Source organism: Carcharhinus amblyrhynchos, chromosome 9, assembly GCF_965287045.1.
Source record: "Carcharhinus amblyrhynchos chromosome 9, sCarAmb.v2.hapA, whole genome shotgun sequence".
Taxonomy (NCBI): domain Eukaryota; kingdom Metazoa; phylum Chordata; class Chondrichthyes; order Carcharhiniformes; family Carcharhinidae; genus Carcharhinus; species Carcharhinus amblyrhynchos.
In genome coordinates, this window is record NC_137332.1 from 89,980,124 (window position 1) to 90,003,777 (window position 23,654).

Genomic DNA, 23,654 nt, shown 5'->3' on the forward strand with positions numbered 1-23,654 from the left:
CTGGATTGGAGAGACTACACCCCAGGGTTCGAAAAGAGATAGCTGAGGTAATCTTTCAGGAATCATTGGAGGCAGGTAGGGTCCCAGAGGACTGGAAAGTAGCTAATGTAACACTATTGTTTAAGTAGGGAGGGAGGCAGCAGACGGGAAGAACATAAGAAATAGGAGCAGGAGTAGGCCATCTAGCCCTTCGAGCCTGTCCCGCCATTCAATAAGATCATGGCTGATCGGTCGTGTCTCAGTTCCACATTCCCGCCATCTCCCCATAACCCTTAATCCCCTTGCCTATCAAAAACCTATCTACCCGCGTCTTAAATATATTTAGCGAGGCAGCCTCCACCACTTCAACGGGCAGAGAATTCCAGAGATTCACCACCCTTTGAGTGAAGAAGGTCCTCCTCAACTCCGTTCTAAACTGCCCCCCATTTATCTTGAGGCTGTGCCCTCTAGTCCTACTGTCCTTTCTGAGTGGGAAGAGTCTCTCCACCTCTATCCTATCCATCCCATTCATCATCTTATACGTCTCAATGAGATCTCCCCTCATTCTTCTAAACTCTAACAAGTACAAGCCTAGTTTATTCAGCCTCTCCTCATAGTTCAACCCCCTCAACTCCGGTATCAGCCTAGTAGACCTCCTCTGCACTCCCTCCAAGGCCAAAATATCGTTGCGTAAGTGCGGCGACCAAAACTGCACACAGTACTCCAGCTGCGGCCTCACCAGTGCCCTGTACAGTTGTAGCAAGACCTCCCTACTTTTATATTCAATCCCCCTCGCTATGAAGGCCAGCATCCCACTCGCCTTCCTGACCACCTGCTGCACCTGCAGGCTGGGTTTTTGCGACTCATGCACAAGGGCCCCGAGGTCCCTCTGCACCGTTGCATGCTGCAGTTTTTTGCCATGTAAGTAATAGTCCTTCCTACCATTATTCCTACCAAAGTGGACAACTTCACACTTGCCAACATTAAATTCCATTTGCCAGTTCCTGGCCCATTCGCCCAGCCTATCTAGATCCTTCTGCAGACTTTCCACACCCTCCACACAATTTGCCGTTCCACCAATCTTGGTGTCATCAGCAAATTTTGACACCATACACTCGGTTCCCTCCTCCAGATCATCTATATAAATGGTAAATAGCTGAGGCCCCAGCACCGATCCCTGGGGCACTCCACTAGTCACCAATCGCCAATCCGAATAGCGCCCATTGACCCCCACTCTCTGCCTCCTATTTGACAGCCAATCCCGTATCCACGCTAACAGCCTACACCCAACTCCATGCCCCCTAACCTTCTGTAATAACCTCTTGTGCGGCACCTTATCAAACACCTTCTGAAAATCAAGAGACACCACATCCACTGGCTCTCCTCTATCCACCGCCCTCGACACATCCTCATAGAACTCCAATAAATTCGTCAGACATGACTTCCCCTTAACGAAACCGTGCTGCGTCTGCTCTATCAAACAATTCTCCTCAAGATGCCTCTCTATTTTCTCCTTGATAATGGATTCTAGCATTTTATCTACAACAGATGTTAAGTTATAGGCCAGTTAGCCTGACTTCAGTCATTGGTAAGATTTTAGAGTCCATTACTAAAGATGAGATCACAGAGGACTTGGAAGTGCATGATAAAATAGGACTGAGTCAGCATGGCTTCATCAAGGCGAGGTCACGTCTGACAAATCTGTTAGAGTTCTTTGAGGAGGTAACAGGGAAGTTAGATAAAGGAAAACCAGTGGATGTGATTTATTTAGATTTCCTTTGGATGGAAAGGGATTGGTTTAGGTTAGAGGGTCATTGCTTTTTAACTGGCCGTCGCAACATCATGAGCCGAAGGGCCTGTTCTGCGCTGTACTGTTCTATGTTCTATGTTCTATAAGCTGCCGCATAGGAGACTGTTAAATAAGTTAAGAGCCCATGTGTTAATGGAAAGATGCTGGCATGGATAGAGGATTGGCTGACTAGCAGATGGCAGAGAGTAGGGATAAAGGGTCTTTTTCAGGATGGCAGTCGGTGACTAGTGGTGTGCCTCAGGGGTCAGTGCTGGGTCCACAACTTTTCACAATATACATTAATAATTTGGAGGAGGAACTGAAGGCACTATTGCTAAATTTGAAGACGATACAAAGATATGTAGAGGATCAGTAGTATTGAGGAAGCAAGGGGGCTGCAGAAGGACTTGGACAGGTTAGGAGAGAGAGCATAGAAGTGGCAGATGGAATACAATGTGGAAAAGAGTGAGGTTATGCACTTTGGAAGGAGGAATGGGGACATAGACTATTTTCTAAATGGGGAAATGCTTAGGAAATCAGAAACATAAAGGGACTTGGGATTCATTGTTCAAGATTCTCTTAACCTTAACTTGCAGGTTCAGTCTACATATCTTTGTATCATCTGCAAACTTAGCAACAGTGCCTTAGTTTCTTTCTCAAAATCATTAATGTATATTGTGAATTAAGAAGGTGAATGCAATGTTAGCATTCATGTCGTGAAGGTTAGAATACAAGAGCAGGGATGTACTTCTGAGGCTGTATAAGGCTCTGGTCAGATCCCATTTTGAGTATTTTGAGCAGTTTTGGGCCCCATGTCTATGGAAGGATGCACTGGCCTTGGAAAGGGTCCAGAGAAGGTTCACAAGAACGATCTTTGGAATGAAGAGCTTGTCATATGAGGAACGGCTGGGGACTCTGGCTCTGTACTCATTGGAGTTTAGAAGGATAAGGGAGGGATCTAATTGAAACTTACAGGATACTTCAAGGCCTGGATAGAGTGGACGTGGAGAAGATGTTTCCACTAATAGGAAAGACTAGAACCAGAGGGCACAGGATGATCCTTTAAAACAGAGATGAGGAGGAATTTCTTCAGCTGGAGTGGTGAATCTCTGGAACTCTTTGCCGCAGAAGGCTGTGGAGACCAGGTCATTGAGTGTCTTTAAGACAGAGATAGATAGGTTCTTGATTAATGAATCAAGGGGTTATGGGGAAAAGGCAGGAGAAGTGAGGGGTGAGAAAAATATCAGCCATGATTGAATGGCAGAGCAGACTCGATGGGCCGAGCAGTCTATTTCTGCTCCTATGACTTACGGTCTTATGGACTTGAAATGTTAACTCTGTCTCTCTCCACATATCCTGCCGCTGTCAGACCTACTAGGTTTATCCAGCATTTTCTGTTTTCGTTACTGTAATATTACTATTTGCCCTGAACAGTAACGTTATGGTTAGGACTACCCTTGTAGTGCAGTGGTAGCGCCCCTACCACTCGACATGAAGCTTCAGGTTTGAGTCTTATGCCAGGATTTGTTGGCCACAGTAGTAGCATTCAATATACTTCAACCAACTGATAATCAACTCGGAAATCCTTCGATCACTTCCCGCACTATTCTCCATAGGATAAAAAACTGTATAGGTCCGAAAATACACAGAGCAAACAAACAACTGTCCTTATCAATGTTGAACACACAGTAATGCATGTTTATGTTGTATTTTAACCCACAGGTGATATCACCTCCCGCCTCTCCACTGACACCTCACTCATGAGCCGTTCCATCGCAGCCAATGTGAATATCTTCTTGCGTAGTTTGGTGAAGACAGTCGGGATCCTTTTCTTCATGTTCTCCCTGTCATGGCAGCTCACCTTGTTAATGTTTATCGAGTCTCCTCTCACCATAGTCATACAGAAGCTTTATAACAAGTATCACATGGTAAGTACATACCCAGCAATGCAACAGACTGCAGTTACTCCAGGTGCTTTCTTTAGGCTTTTATTAATTTGTTTCTACTTTTAAAGATTGGTGTATCTGGAACATGAAGTCTCTCTATTTCTTTACAATCTTTACCATTGAGTGCATATTTCCCCTCTTTGTTTAGTTTTTTTATGTGTCACTTCACATTTTATCCCATCAAGTTTCATCTGAAATATATCTGCTGATATAGAACCATAGAATACCTGCAATGCGGAAGGAGGCCATTTGGCCCATCGAGTCTCCACTAACTACAGTCCCAGCCAGGTCCTATCACCGTAACCCCACATATTTACCTGCCAATCCCCCTAACAGTAAGGTCAATTTAGCATGGCTACTCAAACTAAGCTGCACATCTTTGGACTGTGGGAGGAAAGCAGAGCACCCGGAGGAAACCCATGCAGACATGGGGAGAATGTGCAAACTCCAGTGACCCAAGGGCGGAATTGAACCTGTATCCCTGGCACTGTGAGGCAGCAGTGCTAACCACCATGCCGCCCAAATTTCTGACGATATTTGTGTCTGTTAGTGTCTTTGTGTGTATCTGTTTGTGTATGTGTCTTGGTATGTGTTTGCATCTGTGTGTCTATGTTCACGTTTGTTCATTTGTCTGTATCATATGTGAGTCAATGTACGTGTGTGTCTCTGTGTGCATCTGGAAAAAGTGTTCTGCAGTCGGCATCGCGGTGATGCAGCCTGGGACAGTGTCCTGCAGTCGGCATCGCGGTGATGCAGTCTGGGACAGTGTCCTGCAGTCGGCATCGCGGTGATGCAGCCTGGGGCAGTGCCCTGCAGTCGGCATCGCGGTGATGCAGCCTGGGGCAGTGCCCTGCAGTCGGCATCGCGGTGATGCAGTCTGGGACAGTGTCCTGCAGTCGGCATCGCGGTGATGCAGCCTGGGGCAGTGCCCTGCAGTCGGCATCGCGGTGATGCAGCCTGGGGCAGTGCCCTGCAGTCGGCATCGCGGTGATGCAGCCTGGGACAGTGTCCTGCAGTCGGCATCGCGGTGATGCAGCCTGGGGCAGTGCCCTGCAGTCGGCATCGCGGTGATGCAGCCTGGGGCAGTGCCCTGCAGTCGGCATCGCGGTGATGCAGCCTGGGGCAGTGCCCTGCAGTCGGCATCGCGGTGATGCAGTCTGGGACAGTGTCCTGCAGTCGGCATCGCGGTGATGCAGCCTGGGACAGTGCCCTGCAGTCGGCATCGCGGTGATGCAGCCTGGGGCAGTGCCCTGCAGTCGGCATCGCGGTGATGCAGCCTGGGGCAGTGCCCTGCAGTCGGCATCGCGGTGATGCAGCCTGGGACAGTGCCCTGCAGTCGACATCGCGGTGATGCAGCCTGGGACAGTGCCCTGCAGTCGGCATCGCGGTGATGCAGCCTGGGGCAGTGCCCTGCAGTCGGCATCGCGGTGATGCGGCCTGGGGCAGTGTCCTGCAGTCGGCATCGCGGTGATGCGGCCTGGGGCAGCGCCCTGCAGTCGGCATCGCGGTGATGCGGCCTGGGACAGTGCCCTGCAGTCGGCATCGCGGTGATGCGGCCTGGGGCAGCGCCCTGCAGTCGGCATCGCGGTGATGCAGCTTTTGGCAGTGTCCTGCAGTCGGCATCGCGGTGATGCAGCCTGGGGCAGTGCCCTGCAGTCGGCATCGCGGTGATGCAGCCTGGGACAGTGTCCTGCAGTCGGCATCGCGGTGATGCAGCCTGGGGCAGTGCCCTGCAGTCGGCATCGCGGTGATGCAGCCTGGGACAGTGTCCTGCAGTCGGCATCGCGGTGATGCAGCCTGGGACAGTGTCCTGCAGTCGGCATCGCGGTGATGCAGCCTGGGACAGTGCCCTGCAGTCGGCATCGCGGTGATGCAGCCTGGGGCAGTGCCCTGCAGTCGGCATCGCGGTGATGCAGCCTGGGACAGTGTCCTGCAGTCGGCATCGCGGTGATGCAGCCTGGGGCAGTGTCCTGCAGTCGGCATCGCGGTGATGCAGCCTGGGACAGTGTCCTGCAGCCGGCATCGCGGTGATGCAGCCTGGGGCAGCGCCCTGCAGTCGGCATCGCGGTGATGCAGCCTGGGGCAGCGCCCTGCAGTCGGCATCGCGGTGATGCAGCCTGGGGCAGCGCCCTGCAGTCGGCATCGCGGTGATGCAGCCTTGGGCAGTGCCCTGCAGTCGGCATCGCATAACTGAGCACTCTCTACCAGCGGTAAGTAAAAGTCAGAGCCAGCATAGTAAAGTGTTAAGTAATATCTGGATACGTATGCCGAAATTGTTATGGGGGACTTTAACTTTACTAATATTGATTGGAATTGCTATTGCTCTAGCTCGTTAGAGGGGTCAGTTTTTGTACAAAGTGTGCAGGAAGTTTTTTGACTCAGTATGTAGATAGGCCAACTAGAGGTGAGGCTATATTGGATTTGGTGCTGGGAAATGAGCCAGACCAGGTGCTAGACTTGGAAGTTGGTGTGCATTTTGGTGATAGTGACCACAATTCAGTTACGTTCACCTTAGTGATGGAGAGGGATAGGCATGAACCTCGGGTCAGTAGTTTTAGCTGGGGGAAGGGTAATTATGAGGCTATTAGGAGAGAATTAGGAAGCATAGGTTGGACTAGGAGACTACAGGGACTGGGAACGTCCGAAATGTGGAGTTTTTTCAAGGAGCAGCTACTGCGAGTCCGTGATAGGTATGTCCCTGTCAGGCAAGGAGGATTTGGTAGGGCTAGGGAACCGTGGTGCACTAAAAAAGTTGATTCGTTGGTTAAAAAGAAAAAGGAGGCTTATGTTCGGATGAGGCTTGAGGGCTCAGCTAGTGCATTAGAAAGCTTTAGATTGGCTAGGAGGGAGTTGAAGAGTGAGTTAAGAAGGGCTAAAAGAGGACATGAGAAGACTTTGGCTGATAGGATTAAGGAGAATCCTAAGGCGTTCTATAGGTATGTCAAGAACAGAAGGTTGGTTAGGGCAAGGTTAGGGCCAGTTACAGACAGTAGAGGGAAGTTGTGTGTGGAACCGGAAGAGATTGGAGAGGCATTGAACCAATATTTCTCTTCGGTGTTCACGCAGGGGGACATGAATGTAGCTGAGGAGGACACTGGGTTGCAGGGGTGTAAAATAGACAGTATTGCAGTTGATAAGGGGGATGTGCTGGATATTCTAGAGGGGTTGAAAATAGATAAGTCCCTTGGTCCGGATGGGATTTACCCTAGGATTCTCTGGGAGGCAAGAGAGGTGATTGCAGAGCCTCTGGCTCTGATCTTCAGGTCGTCGTTGGTCTCTGGAATAGTACCGGAAGATTGGAGGACAGCGAATGTTGTCCCATTGTTTAAGAAGGGGAACAGAGACTTCCCCGGGAATTATAGACCGGTGAGTCTTACTTCTGTTGTGGGCAAGGTTTTAGAAAAAATTATTAGGGATAGGATTTATAGTTATTTGGAGAGTAATGAATTGATTGGTGACAGTCAGCATGGTTTTGTAGCGGGTAGGTCGTGCCTTACTAATCTTATTGAGTTTTTTGAGAAAGTGACCAAAGAGGTGGATGGGGGTAAGGCAGTTGACGTGGTATATATGGATTTTAGTAAGGCGTTTGATAAGGTTCATCATGGTAGGCTTCTGCAGAAAATGCAGATGTATGGGATTGAGGGTAGTCTAGGAAATTGGATCAGGAATTGGCTAGCAGATAGGAGACAGAGGGTGGTGGTTGATGGTAAATATTCGTCATGGAGTTCGGTTACGAGTGGTGTGCGTCAGGGATCTGTTTTGGGGCCACTGCTGTTTGTAATTTTTATTAATGATCTGGATGAGGGTATAGTTGGGTGGATTAGTAAATTTGCTGATGACACCAAAGTAGGAGGTGTGGTAGATTGTGAGGAAGGGTGTCATAGTTTGCAGGGAGACTTAGACAGGTTGCAGAGCTGGGCCGAGAGGTGGCGGATGGAGTTTAATGCGGAGAAGTGTGAGGTAATTCACTTTGGTAAGAATAACAGATGTGTTGAGTATAGGGCTAACGGGAGGACTTTGAGTAGTGTGGATGAACAGAGGGATCTAGGTGTATGTGTACATAGATCCCTGACAGTTGGGAATCAAGTAGATAAGGTTGTTAAGAAGGCATACGGTGTCTTGGCGTTTATTGGTAGGGGGATTGAATTTAGGAGTTGCAGCGTCATGTTGCAACTGTACGCAACTCTGGTGCGGCCGCACTTGGAGTACTGTGTGCAGTTCTGGTCCCCACATTACAGGAAGGATGTGGAGGCTTTGGAGAGGGTGCAGAGGAGGTTTACCAGGATGTTGCCTGGTATGGAGGGGAGGTCCTATGAGGAGAGATTGAGGGATTTGGGGTTGTTTTCGCTAGAAAGAAGGCGGCTAAGAGGGGATCTTATTGAAACATATAAGATGATTAGAGGTTTAGATAGGGTGGATAGTGATAGCCTTTTTCCTCGGATGGAGAAAGCTAGCATGAGGGGGCATGGCTTTAAATTAAGGGGGGGTAGTTATAGGACGGATGTCAGGGGTAGGTTCTTTACCCAGAGGGTGGTGAGGGATTGGAATGCCCTGCCTGCTGCAGTTGTAAATGCGCCTAGTTTGGGGGCATTTAAGAGATCCGTGGATAGGTTTATGGACGAAAAGGGATTGGTTTAGGTTAGAGGGTCATTGTTTTTTAACTGGTCGGCGCAACATCGTGGGCCGAAGGGCCTGTTCTGCGCTGTAATGTTCTATGTTCTATGTTCTATGAAATAGAATTGGACAAGGAGATTGAGTTGAGGTAAGAGGAGTATCTTTTAGGACTAAGTCATTCAAAAAGTTGGCAAGTAAGGCAAGGTATGTTAAAATATAAGACATGGGAGGTAATGGAACGTGTGACCTGTCATATGTGGGAAGTCATGGATCATACTGACATCCTAGATGACCATAAATGAAAGAAGTGCTGCCAACTGCCGAAACATGAGCTTCAGGTTTTGGAGCTTGAATGGTGGGGCAGCTGGAGACACTGTGGCGTACGTGCGAGGCTGAGACTTACATGGATAGCATGTTTAGAGAGCTGGCCACTCCGCAGCTTAAGGGACTGGATGAAAGAAGGGTGACTACCAGGTGGTCCAAGCCAAACAGGCAGGTAGTACAAAGTCACTTGGGGTCCCGCACTCAAATCAGTTTTCCATTTTAGAAGTTGATGAGGACGCTGGCTCCTCAAAGGATACAAGCTTCTAGCACCACAAGTGGCCTGACTGCAGGAGGGGAGGAAAAAGGAAGGAAGAATGATAATGATTGGCGATTCATTAGTTAGGGACCAGAGAGGCGTTTCTGCGACAAAAGATGTGACTGCAGGATGGTGTGTTACCTCCTTGGGGCTAGGATCAGAGATGACACTGAACGCTGCAAGGCATCTTGAAGGGGGAGAGTGATGAGTTAGAAGTCATGGTACATGTTGGTACCAACGATATATGTACAATGAAGGATGAAATCTTGCATCAAGAATTCGGGGTGCTTGGCAGCAGATTAAAAAGCAGGACCTCAAAGTTTGTAATCTCAGAATCTCCCAGTGCCACGTGCTAGCAAGTACAGAAAGAGGAAAATAGGGCAGATGATTGCATGGCTCAAGGGTTGATACAGGAGGGTGGGTTTTAGATTCCTGAGTCACCGGGACCATTTCTGAGGAGGGTGGGATATTTACAAGTGGGACGGTCTACATCTGAACCAGAATGGGGCCAACACCCTTGGTGGCTGGGTTTGCTAATGCTGTTGGGAAGAGTTTAAACTAGTCTCGCAGGGAGAGGGGACATAGAGCATGAGTACAATAGGGACACAGCATATTATAATAAAGATAGAGGGAGTTCAGCCATGTTGAGTTGCAAGAGAATAAAATGAGGTTGCATGGCCTCTACTTTAATGCTAGGAGTATTATAGATAAGACTGATGAGTTAAGGTGTACATTGACATGTGGAATTGTAATACTGTTGACATCAGAGATGTGGTTGTGGGAAGAGCAGGACTGGCAACTGAACAGCCTGAGGTATAAGATCTATAAGTGCGACATGGGCAGGTGTAAAAGAGGAGCTGGTGTCACATTATTAATTAAGGAGTCAGTTACTCCGGTAAGGAGGGACAGTATCTTGGAAGGGTCTTCAAATGAGGCTTCACAGGTAAAACTTAGGAATAAAAAGGGGCAGTCACTTTGCTGGGAATGTATTTTAGGTCCAGAAAGAGTCTGCCGAAAAGAGGAACAGATATGTAGACAATTCACTGAGGAGTGTAATAATGGGATAATTATATTAGAAGATTTCAACTTCCCCAACATTAATTTGATTAGTTATACTGTCAAAGGTTTAAAGGGAGCGGATTTCTTGAAATGTATGGAAGACGGCTTTTTACATAAATTTGTAGAAGGTAGAACAAGGGACATCGCAGTGCTGGATCTAATTCAGGGGAACAAAGCCAGACAGGTGTTTGAGGAGACAGTGGGAGAGCATTTTAGTGATAGTGACCATAACACAGTATGGTTTAAGTTTGTTATTGAAAATGAAAAAGATGATCTGTTACAATGGCCTTGGATTGGGGGAAGACAGATTTTATTAAAATGAGGCAGTATCTGGCCAAAATAGACTTGGAACAGCTTCTTGTAGAAAAGTGTACAGCGAAGAAGTGGGGGGACGTTCAAAAAGGAAATAGGGAAAGTACAGGCCCAACATGTTCCCAATAGAGTGAAATTTCAGAGCAATAAGGCCAGAGAACTCTGGATGTCTCAGAATATTCAGGATTGGATAAAGAAGAAAAGAGAGACTTCTGGCAGGAAAAAGGGAACAAATCAGTGGAATCCTTAGTGAAGAGTAGAAAGTGCAGGATGGATCTTAAGAAAACAATGAGGAGAGCTAGGAGAGGATTAGGGAGAATCCCAAAATATTCTGTATCTATATTGAGGGGAAGAGGATAACCAGGGAAAGAGTAGGGCCCATGAGAGACCAAGGGGCCAATCTATGGATGGAGCCAGAGGACATTGGTAGGGTAAAAGCAAATTACTGTGGATGCCGGAATCTGAAACCAAAAGAGAAAATGCTGGAAAATCTCAGCAGGTCTGGCACCACCTGGTAAGGAGAAAAAAGAGCTGACATTTTGAGTTCAGATGATTTTTTTGTCACAGCTTTGACAAAGGGTGATCAGGACTCAAAATATCAGCCCTTTTCTCTCCTTACAGATGCTGCCAGACCTGCTGAGATTTTACAGTATTTTCCCTTACGTTGGTTGGGCGTTAAACAAGTCCTTCACATTTGTCTTCATTCGTGAAAAGAGGATGTCAGTATAGAATTTGGGGAGATGGACTGTGAAGTCTTGAAAAGTTTGACGTAGGGAGTGTAGAAGTGAACCCATTATTTGGTTTTGTTATGGCTTTGTTAATTTGCATTGCTACTTTGTACATTGTATCTCCAAATCCGCCTCTCTACCTCAGCCAAATATTAACTCTTCACACTTAAGTTAGACTGAAATTCACTATTTAGACAGCCTATGATGCGTCATGGTCTGAAAGAATTGTGCTGAGACTGATTGTTGTGTTTTATTTTGGGACAGAAACTGGTTCAGGAGGTGCAGGATTCCATCGCCAAGTCAAACCAACTGGCCGGAGAGATTGTTTCAGGGATCAGAACAGTCAGGAGTTTTGCCACTGAGAATGAAGAGTCAGAACTGTTCAAGGAGAAGCTCCAAGCAACTCACCAACTCAAGACCAAACGGGATATTGTTACAGCGGTGTATCTAGTATGTCACAGGGTAAGTGACAGGGCAATCCCACTCGCTGTGTATTTCCTAGCTACTTCACCCAGCAACAATCAGCCCCTAATCTGAGCATTGATCCATGTCGCTTTAAACCATAGAACCCTACAGTGCAGAAAGAGGCCCATCGAGTCTGCACCGACCACAATCCCACCCAGGCCCTATCCCCATATCCCTACATATTATACTCACTAATCCCTCTAACCTAAGCACCTCAGGACACTAAGGGGCAATTTTAGCATGGCCAATCAACCTAACCCGCACATCTTTGGACTGTGGGAGGAAACCGGAGCAGTGGTATGTTATATACTGGTGGTAATGGTGTATTACTTGAAAACTTAGGCACATTGCAGTGAAATGTCTACAGGTGTGTTTGCATTCACTGTGGCTGGAATATTACCAAAATTTGGCTGAATGTCTGGGTAGGATTGTGGTCGGTGCAGACTCAATGGGCTGAATGGCCTCTTTCTGTACTGTAGGGTTTCTTTGATTCTATGATTTTTGTTGCGAAAACTGGAGTGAATCTGGTCAGCCCTGTCAGTGTAATCTAGACTGGAACTGTTAGACACTTTGGGGAGAAAAAATGCTTTTTCATGGGACTAATGCAGTTTCTGTGTCGCAGTGTGTTTGAATTGGCCTCCCTGGGGTTATCTGAGCACTTCAATTAAGGGAGTGCTACATTTAAGCAGCTCCACAGCACTTGCTCAGTCCTGCCAAGAGAATGGCAGCAAGAAAGCCAGTTCCAAGGTGCGCGGTGGGTTCTCTGACATGGATGGTGGATGCTGTGAAGGAGAGGAGGGCAATCATTTACCTGTAGATGGGCAGGAGATCCTGTGAGTGTGCGGTCCATCAGACTCACCCTTTCCAGACAGCAGTGGTAACTCTGCTAATTAGGGATGCATTCAGATTTACTGACTCCATTCCCTCTATATGATGTTGTCATCTCCATGCGTGTGTTGCCCTTATACTGACGGGATTCAGTAATGATACAGAGAATCCTCTAATTGAACCTCTAGCCCCTGGAGATAGCACCAGGAGAGATGACAAACTTTGAGCATCATCGCTCCGAAATGAGCCAAGCCACAGGGAGTCTGTGAGCTGCCAGCAGCCAGACAAGAAACAGACACTCACAGTGTCTCTGTGGAGCCCTTTCCTCACTGCAAGTCTTGATCACCCTCCTACACTGAATAGTCAGTGAGCATTGATGACTTAACATTAAAAGCTCCCTGAGTAGTTCTCCCTGGAGACCACGGTGCGCAGGAGGGGCACATCCAGAAGGGATACCTAAATGTCCTCTGTAAGCCTGGACCTCCTACAGCTGTGTTGCAATGAGGACACCTCTAGCCCTCCTCCCCACATGTATATGGCCACTGAGGGCTCGTTCAGCTGTGACTTGGGTTTCCTAGATGCATCTGAGGCTCACATTTGAACAGTAAGATGGGAAATGGGTTGGGGAGGAGAATCCAGTGGAATTGCTAATGGAGGAGCTGAGGAGAGATGAACCCGTTGTTACTGAGTCGCTAGGTTTGCCAACCGTTTCAAGCAAAAACTGAGGCTTAGTCCCGAATATAGCGCTGTGGGCAGCTGGTGGTGCATCTATCACTCTCTGTGTAAAGGGTGTTGTTCAGTATCTCCCTCTGTGTAAAGGGTGTTGTTCAGTATCTCCCTCTGTGTACGGGGTGTTGTTCAGTATCTCCCTCTGTGTACGGGGTGTTGTTCAGTATCTCTCTACGTGTACGGGGTGTTGTTCAGTATCTCCCTATGTCTGCAATGTATTGTTCAGTGTCCCTGTGTATAGGGTGTTGTTCAGTATCTCCCTGTCTCTCTGTGTACAAGGTGTTGTTCAGTTTCTCTCACTCCACCCTGATCCTTTTCTCACTTTCTCTGCAGCATGTACAGCTTGCTATGCAGTTGATGATGTTGTACTGTGGACAATACTTGATACACACCAGACAGATGAGCAGTGGGAATCTTGTTGCTTTCATAATATATCAGATGGATTTTGGAATGCACGTGCGGGTAAGTGTAACCCCGGTCCCTCCTTTCTCTCTTGTAATATTGGTCTTCTGATTGAATTGTTTGTGTCCTGTGTTTGTCCCTCAGGTAGTTCCACAGACTGCTCGAGGTATCCATTACCTTCTTTATGTCAGCATGTTGATCATTGAATCCTTACAGTGCAGAAGGAGGCCATTTGGCCCGTGAAGTCTGCATTGACCCTCTGAGCATCCCATCTTGGCCCAAGTCTCTGCCCCAATGCATCCACCATAGCTAACCCACCTAACCTACACACTAGAGGAAATTTATTTTGACCCAATCCATCCATCTTTGAACTGTGGGAGGAAACCGAAGCACCTGGAAGAAACCCATGCAGACACGGGGAGAACATGTAAACCCCACAGCGACAGTTACCCGAGGCAAGAATTGAACCCAGGTCCCTGGCGCTGTGAGGCAGCAGTGCTAACCACTGTACCACTGTCACCCATGGACTGTGGAATACTAAATTACTCCACAGCTGAGGTTGAAGCTTTCAATACAAGCTGGAAATAAATCCAGTTTTCTCCGATAGCATCTTGGTTCATTTTTTTTCATCCCTGTACATTCCCAATCCTGTTACCCTCAACCCCATCCGATCTCTCAGAATGCTACCAAATTCCTGTCTGAGTTGTCCCTTTGCCTTCTTATCCAATACACGCACATTTCACTGCTGTCGGAGCTGCACCCATCCAGACAAGTGGGAAGTATTCCATCACACTCATGTCCTGTGCCTTGTAGACGATGGGCTGGCTCTGGGGAGTCAGAAGTTGAGTTACTCACTGCAGGATTCCTAGCCTTTGACGTATTCTGGTAGCCACAGTATTTACAAGGCTAGTCCAATTCAATTTCTGGTCAATGGTAACCCCCAGGATATTGATATCCTGTGAAGATTCAAAGATGGTTTGCCATTGAATGTCAAGGGGTGATGATTAGATCCTCTCTCGTTGGAGATGGTCATTGCCTGGCTCTTGTGTGACAGAAATGTTTCTGCTACTTCTGCTAAGTGTTTCTGGAATATTTGGATGTTTGTGTTGTCTGTGTTTCCATGTGTTGTTGGTGTATGTATTTTTCTGTGTTTCCCTGTGTTGTGCTATGTGTATGCACATGTTGCTTTGTTCTGGTTTTCCCTGTGGGAAAGTGAATGGATACAATCAAGCTCATGCTGCTTTCTCTCAATTTGAACAGACTTTGGTTCACATGTACTCTGAGATGATTCATTCAGTGGGAGCAGCAGAGAAAGTCTTTGAATATCTAGACCGGAAATCCAGCATTCCCAATGATGGGAAGTTAAAAATTGAAAAGCTGAAAGGAGATGTGAAATTCCAGAATATATCCTTCTGCTACCCAACGAGACCAGATGTCCAGGTCTTAAAGGTAAGCTTATAATTGAATTAAACCCAATATATCCCCAAGATCAGTTATTAATGGTAATATTACAGTCGATCCTAAAAAGATTACAGATCAGATATTTTGGAATCGAATGAATCTGCGTGTCACTGGCTAGACCTGCATTTATTGCCCATCCCTCGTTGCCATTCAGAAGGAGGTGGTGAGTTGTCTTGACTTTCTGCAGTTCGTGTGATGTAGGCTTATCCACAATGCTGTTAAGAAGGGAATTCCAGGGTTTTGACCCAGTAACAGTGAAGGAACGGTGATATATTTGTAAGTTAGGATGATGAGTGATTGACTTGGAGGGGAATCTCCAGGTGATGGTGTTCCCAGGTATATGCTGCTCTTATCCTTCTATATGGAAGTGGTCGTGGGATTGGAAGATGCTGCTGAAGGAACTTTGGTAAATTTCTTCAGTGTATCTTGTAGATGGTACTCATGGCTGCTAGCAAGTAACTCACCTTCTGTATCCACCCACGTCCCCAAGCCTGTTTGTCAGTGGTGGTTTGTGGAAGGGGTGCCAATCAAGTGGGCTGCATTGTCCTGGATGGTGTCGAGCTTCTTGTGTTGTTGAAGTTGCACTCGTCCAGGCAAGTGGGGAATATTCCATTACGCTCCTGACTTGTGCCTTGTAGGTGGTGGACAGGCTTTGGAAGGGTCAGGGGGTGAGTTACTCGCTGCAGGATTCCTAGCCTTTGACCTGCTCTGGCAGCCACAGTATTTATATGACTCATCCAGTTCAGTTTCTGGTCAGTGATAGCCCCCAGGATGTTAATAATGGAAGATTCAGTGACAGTAATACCATTAGGCTATTGAGTTGGATAATCAGCCATGATTGCAATGAATGGCGGAGGAGGCTCAAAGAGCCAAATGGCCTCCTACTCCTAACTTCAATGTTTCCATGTTTCTGTCATGTGTTTGTCCACTAGCTCAACTTGTCTAAGTCACCTTGAAGCCTTTTAACACCCTCCTCACCACTCACATTTCCACCAAGTTGCCAGAAATGTGGAAATCTTATATTTGATTCCCCCATTCGAATCATTGGCGTATATTGTGTATAGCTGGGGCCAATCACTAATCCCTATGGGATCCCACTAGTCACTGCCTGCCACTTCGAAAAAGAGACATTTATTCCTATGATGACCCATCTTCCTGTGATCAAAGAGAGGTCATTGATAAAGATGGTTGGGCCCAGAACATTGCCCTGAGGAACTCCTGTCCTGGAGCTGGGATTATTGACCTCCAACCACCCCAAGCCATCTTTCTATGTGTTAAGTATGACTCCAACCAGTGGAGGATTTTCCATTTCAGTTGATTCCAGTTTTGCTAGGGCTCCTTGATGCCACACTCGGTTGAATGCAGCCTTGATGTCAAGGGCTGTCACTCTCACCTCACCTCTGGGATTCAGCTCTTTTGCCTATGTTTGAAGGCTGTAACGAGGTCAGGAGCTGAGTGATTCCGGCAAAACCCAAATGGGGCATCACTGAGCAAGTTGCTGCTGAGAGGTGCTAGCACTGTTATGACCCCTTCCATCACTTTACTGATGATTGAAAGTAAACTGATAGGCCGGTAATTGGCTGGGCTGGATTTGTCCTGGTTTTTGTGTACAGGAGATACCTTGATTTGATTTATTATTGTCACATGTATTAGTATACAGTGAAAAGTATTGTTTCTTGTACACTGTACAGACAAAGCATACCATTCATAGAGAAGGAAAGGAGAGTGTGCAGCGTTAAAGTCATAGCTAGGGTGGAGAGAAAGATCACCTTAATGTGAGGTAGATCCATTCAAAAGTCTGATGGCAGCAGGGAAGAAACTGTTTTTGAGTCAGTTGGTACTTGTCCTCAGACTTGTATCTTTTTCCCGATGGAAGAGAATATGTCTGAGGTGCATGGGACCTGTGATTGTGTTGGCTGCTTTTCTGAGGCAATGGGAAGTGTAGACGGTGTCAATGGATGGGAGGCTGGTTTGCATGGTGGACTGGGCTTCGTTCATGACTCTTTGTAGTTTCTTGCGGTCTTGGACAAAGCAGGAACTATACCAAGTTATGATACACCATAGAAAGCATTCTTTCTGATTTATATCTGTAGAAGTTGGAGAGAGTTGTAGTGGACATACCAAATTTCCTTGGTTTCCTGAGGAAGTAGAGGTGTTGGTGTGCTTTCTTAACTTTAGCATTGGCATAGAGGGTCTAGAACAAGTGGTTGATGATCTGGACACCTAAAAACTTGAAGCTCTTGACCATTTCAATTTCATCCCCATCCTTGGACAATTTTCCACATTGTCAGTAGATGCCAGTGTTGTAACTGTATTGGAAGAGCTTGGCTAGCGCCGTGGCATTTCTGGAGCACAAGTTTTCAGTACTATTATTGGAATGTTATCAGGGCCCATTGCCTTTGCCCATCCAGTGCCTCCAATTGTTTCTTGATATCACGTGGAGTGAATTGAATTAGAGGAGACTGGCATCTGCAATGCTGGGGACCAATGGAAGAGACCAAGATGGATTATTCACATGCCACTTCTGGCTGAAGATTGTGGAAAATGCTTCAGCCTTACCTTTTGTATTGGTGTGTTAGACTTCTCCGTCATTGAAGATGGGGATATTTGTGGAGTCTCCTTCTCCAGTGAATTGTTTAATTGTCCACTGCCATTCACGATTGGATGTGGCAGGACTGCAGAGCTTCGATCTGATCCGTTGGTTGTGGGATTGCTTTGCTCTGTCTGTCACTTGCTGTTTGGCATGCAAGTAGTCCTGTTGTAGCTTCAGGTTAACATCTCATCTTTTAGGTACGCTTGATGCTGCTTCTGACATGCCTTCCTGCACTCTTCATTGAACAATTCCCTCAGTTTTCAGCATTTAAGCTGTTGATGATCACTTGTCCAAGTCCTCTCCATCCTCCTCTAGTCTTTTTGTTCCTCACTCACTATCTTAGTTTGAGGAACAAACATTGATCTCCATTCTTTTGTACCAGGTTTCAGACTCCTTCACGGGATGGATTCACCCCTGAGTGGTGACAAGATGTCTGTCCTTTGCCAGTTACAGACCATGTTTCCTGTCTCCTGTCTTGCTCCAAACTGAAGTGCTACTTAAGACTAATTTATTTCTTTACAGAACGTGTCCTTTGAGCTGAAGTCTGGTGAGATCACAGCCCTGGTGGGCCCCTCTGGTGGGGGGAAGACCACCTGTGTAGCTCTGCTGGAGAGGTTTTATCAACCCCAGTCCGGAGAGATTCTGCTCGATGGGAAACCCATCCAGGAATACGACCACAAATATTTTCACAACAAGGTAAGGAACAGCGTGTAATATACACAGAGACAGAGTGTAACACACAAAGTGGGACGGGGTGTGATATGCACAGGAAGAGTGTGATGTGCACTGTGACAGAATGTGATAGGCACGCACAGGAATAAAGTGCACCAGGTGCAGTATCCCCAGGGACAGGGACAGAAACAGAACATACCTCCATCCATTAAAAAGAAATGAACCAACAATATGAAAAGATGGCTTCATAGCCCAGTCTAGAGACTGACCACTCTCTGTGTGAACCTGCCTTCACCTGCTCGGGTCCAGGATGTCGCATCTGGGCTGCAGAGGAACCTGGAGTGGGAGGGTGAGAATCCGGTCGTTGTGGTTCATGTGGGTGCCGGCGACGTAAGCAAAATGCAGACTGAGGATCTGGGGAGGGAGTATGAAAAGCTGGGAATGGAATTAAAAAGTAGAACCGACAAGGTGGTTATCTCTGGACTACTGCCTGAACCGAGTGCAGACGGGCGTAGGGTTGACAGGATTAAGGAAGTGAATGGCTGGCTCAGGGATTGGTGTGGGAGGAATGGGTTTGAATTTATGGGGCATTGGCACCAGTATTGGGGTAGGTGGGACCTGTTCGGGCGGGATGGGGTTGGTCTGAACCGTGCTGGGACCAGAGTGCTGGCGAATCGAGTAAAGAGGACTGTAGACAGGGCTTTAAACTAATTGGGGGGCGGGGGAGGGTGCGAGGGTAGGTGATGTTACGAGGTCTGAAGTTAAGGAGAGGGTACAGGTAAGGGAAGAGGCCGAGGATGTCCCAATAATAGAGGGAATAGGGGGCGTGAGTATGGTTGGTGGCGTTGCGGCAAATAGGGTCCAGGTGAAGGCTGGGATGAAAGTGCTTTATCTGAATGCACGAAGCATTCGGAATAAAGTGGATGAGCTGGTGGCGCAGATCGACACAAATGGATACGATCTGGTGGCCATTACAGAGACGTGGCTGCAGGGTGACAGGGACTGGGAGCTGAATGTACAGGGCTATCAAGTGTTTAGGAAGGATAGGCAGGAGGGAAAAGGGGGAGGCGTAGCTCTGCTGATTAAGGATAGCATCACGGTGGTAGCAAGGGATGATATTGGAGCCAAGGAGCAGAGGGTGGAATCGTTGTGGGTGGAGATTAGGAACAACAAAGGGAGGAAGACGCTGGTGGGTGTCGTCTATAGGCCCCCGAATAATGATCTGGAAGTGGGGCGGGCTGTTAACGTGCAAATAAGTGCGGCGTGCAGGAATGGGACGGCCGTAGTTATGGGGGATTTCAATCTGCATATTGATTGGTCGACCCATGTTGGACGCGGGGGGCTCGAGGAGGAGTTCTTGGAATGCTGCCAGGATAGTTTCCTCGAACAGTGTGTGTTGGAGCCGACGAGGGTGTGAGCTATCTTGGATCTGGTGCTATGTAATGAGGCGGGTAGAATTAGGGACCTTGTGGTGAAGGATCCTCTTGGGGAGAGTGATCATTGTATGGTGGAGTTTCTGGTGCAGATGGAGGAGGAGAAAGTGGGTTCCCGGACACGCGTCCTTTGTTTGAATAGAGGGGAGTACGGTAGGATGAGAGAAGAATTGGCGAATGTGGACTGGGGGAGCGCATTGGAGGGAGGGTCTGTTGAGGAGCAGTGGAGGATCTTTAAGGAGATCTTTCTTGGTGCTCAGCGGAAATTTATTCCAATGGTCAAAAAGGATAGTAGGAGGAGAGGTAATAAGCCGTGGATAACGAAGGAGGTGAAGGAAAGTGTTAAACTAAAAGCGGAGGAATTTAGAATAGCTAAGAGTAGTGGGCGAGAAGAGGATTGGGAGAGGTTTAAATATCAACAAAGATTGACAAAGAAGTTGATAAAGAAGGGTAGGAGAAACTATGAAGCTGGGCTAGTGCTTAATATAAAAAAGGATAGCAAGAGTTTTTATAAATATATAAAAAGGAAGAGGCTGGCTAGGGTGAATGTTGGTCCTTTAGAGGATGAGAAAGGGGACCTAGTGGTAGGGGATGGGGATATGGCTAAGGTATTGAATAACTTTTTTGTTTCTGTCTTCACGGAGGAGGATGTGAATAATTTGCCGGGTGTTAGCGATGGAAAGGTGGTAGGACTGGAGGGTCTTAATGACATTACTGTTACTAGAGAGGCGGTGCTTGACAGACTGGAGGGGCTGATTGTGGACAAGTCCCCAGGACCGGATGGAATGCATCCGAGGGTCCTGAAAGAAATGGCGGAGGTGATAGTGGATGCCTTGGTGGTTATTTTCCAAACGTCGCTGGATTCCGGGGAAGTGCCGGATGATTGGAAAGCGGCTAATGTTACGCCGTTGTTTAAGAAGGGTGCCAGGCAAAAGGCGGGGAATTATAGGCCGGTTAGTTTAACGTCTGTGGTAGGTAAAATGTTAGAATCTGTCATTAAGGAGGAAATTGCGAGGCATCTTGAAGGGAATTGCTTGATAGAGCAGACGCAGCACGGTTTCATTAAAGGGAAGTCGTGTCTGACAAATTTACTGGAGTTCTATGAGGATGTGTCTAGGGCGGTGGATAGAGGAGAGCCGGTGGATGTGGTCTTTCTAGATTTTCAGAAGGCGTTTTACAAAGTACCTCACAAGAGGTTATTGCAGAAGGTCGAGGGACATGGAGTTGGGGGTAGGGTGTTAGCGTGGATAGAGGGTTGGTTGTCAAATAAGAGGCAGAGAGTGGGGGTCAATGGGTGCTATTCGGACTGGCGGATGGTGACTAGTGGAGTGCCCCAGGGGTCGGTGCTGGGGCCTCAGCTTTTTACCATTTATGTAGATGATCTGGAGGAGGGAACCGAGTGTAGGGTGTCGAAAGTGCGAGGTAATTCATTTTGGTAGGACAAATTTGAATGCGGATTATAGGGTCAACGGCAGGGTTCTGAGGATTGTGGACAAACAGAGAGATCTTGGGGTTCATATCCACAGATCTCTGAAGATTGCCACTCAAGTGGATACAGCCGTGAAGAAGACCTATAGTGTGTTAGCGTTTATTAACAGGGAGTTTGAGTTTAAGAGCCATGGGGCTATGCTGCAACTGTACAGGACCTTGGTGAGACCACATTTGGAATATTGTGTGCAGTTCTGGTCACCTCACTATAAGAAGGATGTGGAAGCATTGGAGAGAGTGCAGAGGATATTTACCAGGATGCTGCCTGGTTTGGAGGGTAGGTCTTATGGGGAAAGGTTGAGGGAGCTGGGGCTTTTCTCTTTAGAACGGATGAGGATGAGAGGTTTATAAGAAGATGAGGGGGATAGATAGAGTGGATGTTCAGAGACTATTTCCTCGGGTGGATGTACCTGTTACTAGGGGGCATAACTATAAGATTCATGGTGGGAGATTTTGGAGGGATGTCTGTGGTAGGTTCTTTACTCAGAGAGTGGTTGGGGTGTGGAATAGACTGTCTGCTGTGATAGTGGAGTCGGACAGTTTAGGAACTTTCAAGCGGTCATTGGATAGGCACATGGAGCACTCCAGAATGATAGGGAGTGGGATAGTTTGATCTTGGTTTCGAACAAAGCTCGGCACAACATTGAGGGCCGAAGGGCCTGTACTGTTCTGAGTTCTGTAGCACTTGCTATCCCTCCCTAATACACTCTCATTGGCACCACCTGTAACCGTACTGTTTCTGTGTATCTGCTAATGATTTTGAACTAAGCTGGTATGTTTTTGTTCTTCCTTTCCCAGTTAGGTCTAGTAGGTCAGGAGCCTGTGCTGTTCGCGCTCTCTATCCAGGAGAATATCTGCTACGGCTTCCCGAAATGTCCAATGAGCTCCGTCATTGCAGCAGCTCAAAGAGCCAATGCGCATGTGTTCATCAAGAAACTACAGCATGGATATGACACAGGTATCATTGCACACCATCGCATGAGACATAGAATCTGGGAGCATAAGTAGGCCATTTGGCCCTTTGAGCCTGCCCCAACGTTCGATATAATTGTGGCTGATCCTAATTTCAATGCCATGTTCCCACTTTATCATCACACCATTAAAATCTAAATCTTTTTCTTGAATACATTCAATGATTTGACCTCCACAGCTTTCTGTGGTAGAGAATTCCAATGGTTCACTACCCCTTGAGTGAAGAAATTTCTCGTCATCTCAGTCCTAAATAGTCTAATCTGTATCTAGAGACTGTGTCCCCTGGTTCTGCGCTCCCCAACCAGTCACGCAAGGCTAGAGTTGAACCCATGTTCCTGGTACAGAGAGGCAGCAGTGTTAACCACTATGCCGCCGTGCTGCCTTTTATTTCAAAGAGATCCTTCTCACTCTTCTAGATTCCAGTAAATATAGGCCTAGTTGAACCATTCTGTCCTTTATAGGACAGTCCCATCAACCTTATTATAAACCTGGTGAACAGTTGCTGCACTTCCTCTATGGCAAGTATATCCTTTCTTAGGGAGATCAAAACTGCATTCAGTATGACAGATGTGCCTCATCTATGTCCTACATAACTGCAGTAAGACATCCCTACTTCTGAACTCTCACCCTTTTGCAATGAAGGCCAACATACTATTTGCCTTCCAAATTGCTTGCTGCACTTGCCCCTTCACTCTCATTGACTAATGTATAAGATTAGACCTAGATCTCTTTATGCATCTACCCTTCCCAATATACCCCTATTTAAATAATACTCTTTCCTTTTTTTCATACCAAAGTGTATAACTTCATATGTATCCACATTATACTGCATCCACCATGTGTTTGCTCACTCATTCAAATTGTCTAAATCACCTTGAAGCCTCCATGCATCTTCCACACAACTCACAATTGCACCCAGTTTTGTGTCGTCAGCAAATTGGTTGTCATTACATTTGGTCCCCTCATACATATATGTGAATAGCGGGGGCCCAAGATCTGATTGCTGCGGTAACTCACTAGCCTGCCACTCAGAAAGAGATCTATTTATTCCCACTTTCTGTCTCCTGTCTGTCAAGCAATTCTCAACTCATGCCAATACATTACCCCATATCATAGAATCATTGAATCCCCACAGTGCAGAAGGAGGCTATTTGACCCGTTGTGTCTGCACCGACCACAATCCCACCCAGGCCCTATTCCTGTAAACTCTTCTAACCCCCTGACGCTAGGGTCAATTTGGTATGGCCAATCAACCTAACCTGCACATTTTTGGATTGTGGGAGGAAACTGGGCAAGCTGGAGGAAACCCACATAGACACAGGGAGAATGTGCAAATTTCACACAGACACTGAGCTCAGGCTGGAATTGAATCTGGGCCCTTGGTGCTGAGGCAACAGTGCTAACCACTGTGCCACCGTGCCAGCCTATGTAGTTTAAATTTTCCGTACTAACCTCTGATGAGGGACTTTATCAAAAGCCTTCTGAAGATCAAATACACAGCATCCTCTATTTAATTTACCAGTTACATTCTCAAAAAACTCTAGTAGATTTGTTAAGCACGAGTTTTCTTCTGTAAACCCATGCTGGCTTTGTCCAATCCCGTT

At 47.1% G+C, this 23,654-nt stretch overlaps 1 protein-coding gene across 2 annotated transcripts in view; it reads left to right on the forward strand.

Moving 5' to 3' along the window:
• LOC145347992 (antigen peptide transporter 2-like) overlaps positions 1 to 23,654 on the forward strand; it is a 54,059-nt gene that overhangs the window by 22,851 nt on the left and 7,554 nt on the right. For both annotated transcript variants that reach the window (XM_080196066.1, XM_080196067.1), the window contains 6 exons: positions 3,491 to 3,696; positions 11,272 to 11,469; positions 13,363 to 13,491; positions 14,692 to 14,880; positions 18,008 to 18,181; positions 21,877 to 22,036. In XM_080196066.1, coding sequence (XP_080052192.1) covers positions 3,491 to 3,696; positions 11,272 to 11,469; positions 13,363 to 13,491; positions 14,692 to 14,880; positions 18,008 to 18,181; positions 21,877 to 22,036 — 1,056 coding nt within the window. The remainder of the gene's footprint in view (positions 1 to 3,490; positions 3,697 to 11,271; positions 11,470 to 13,362; positions 13,492 to 14,691; positions 14,881 to 18,007; positions 18,182 to 21,876; positions 22,037 to 23,654) is intronic.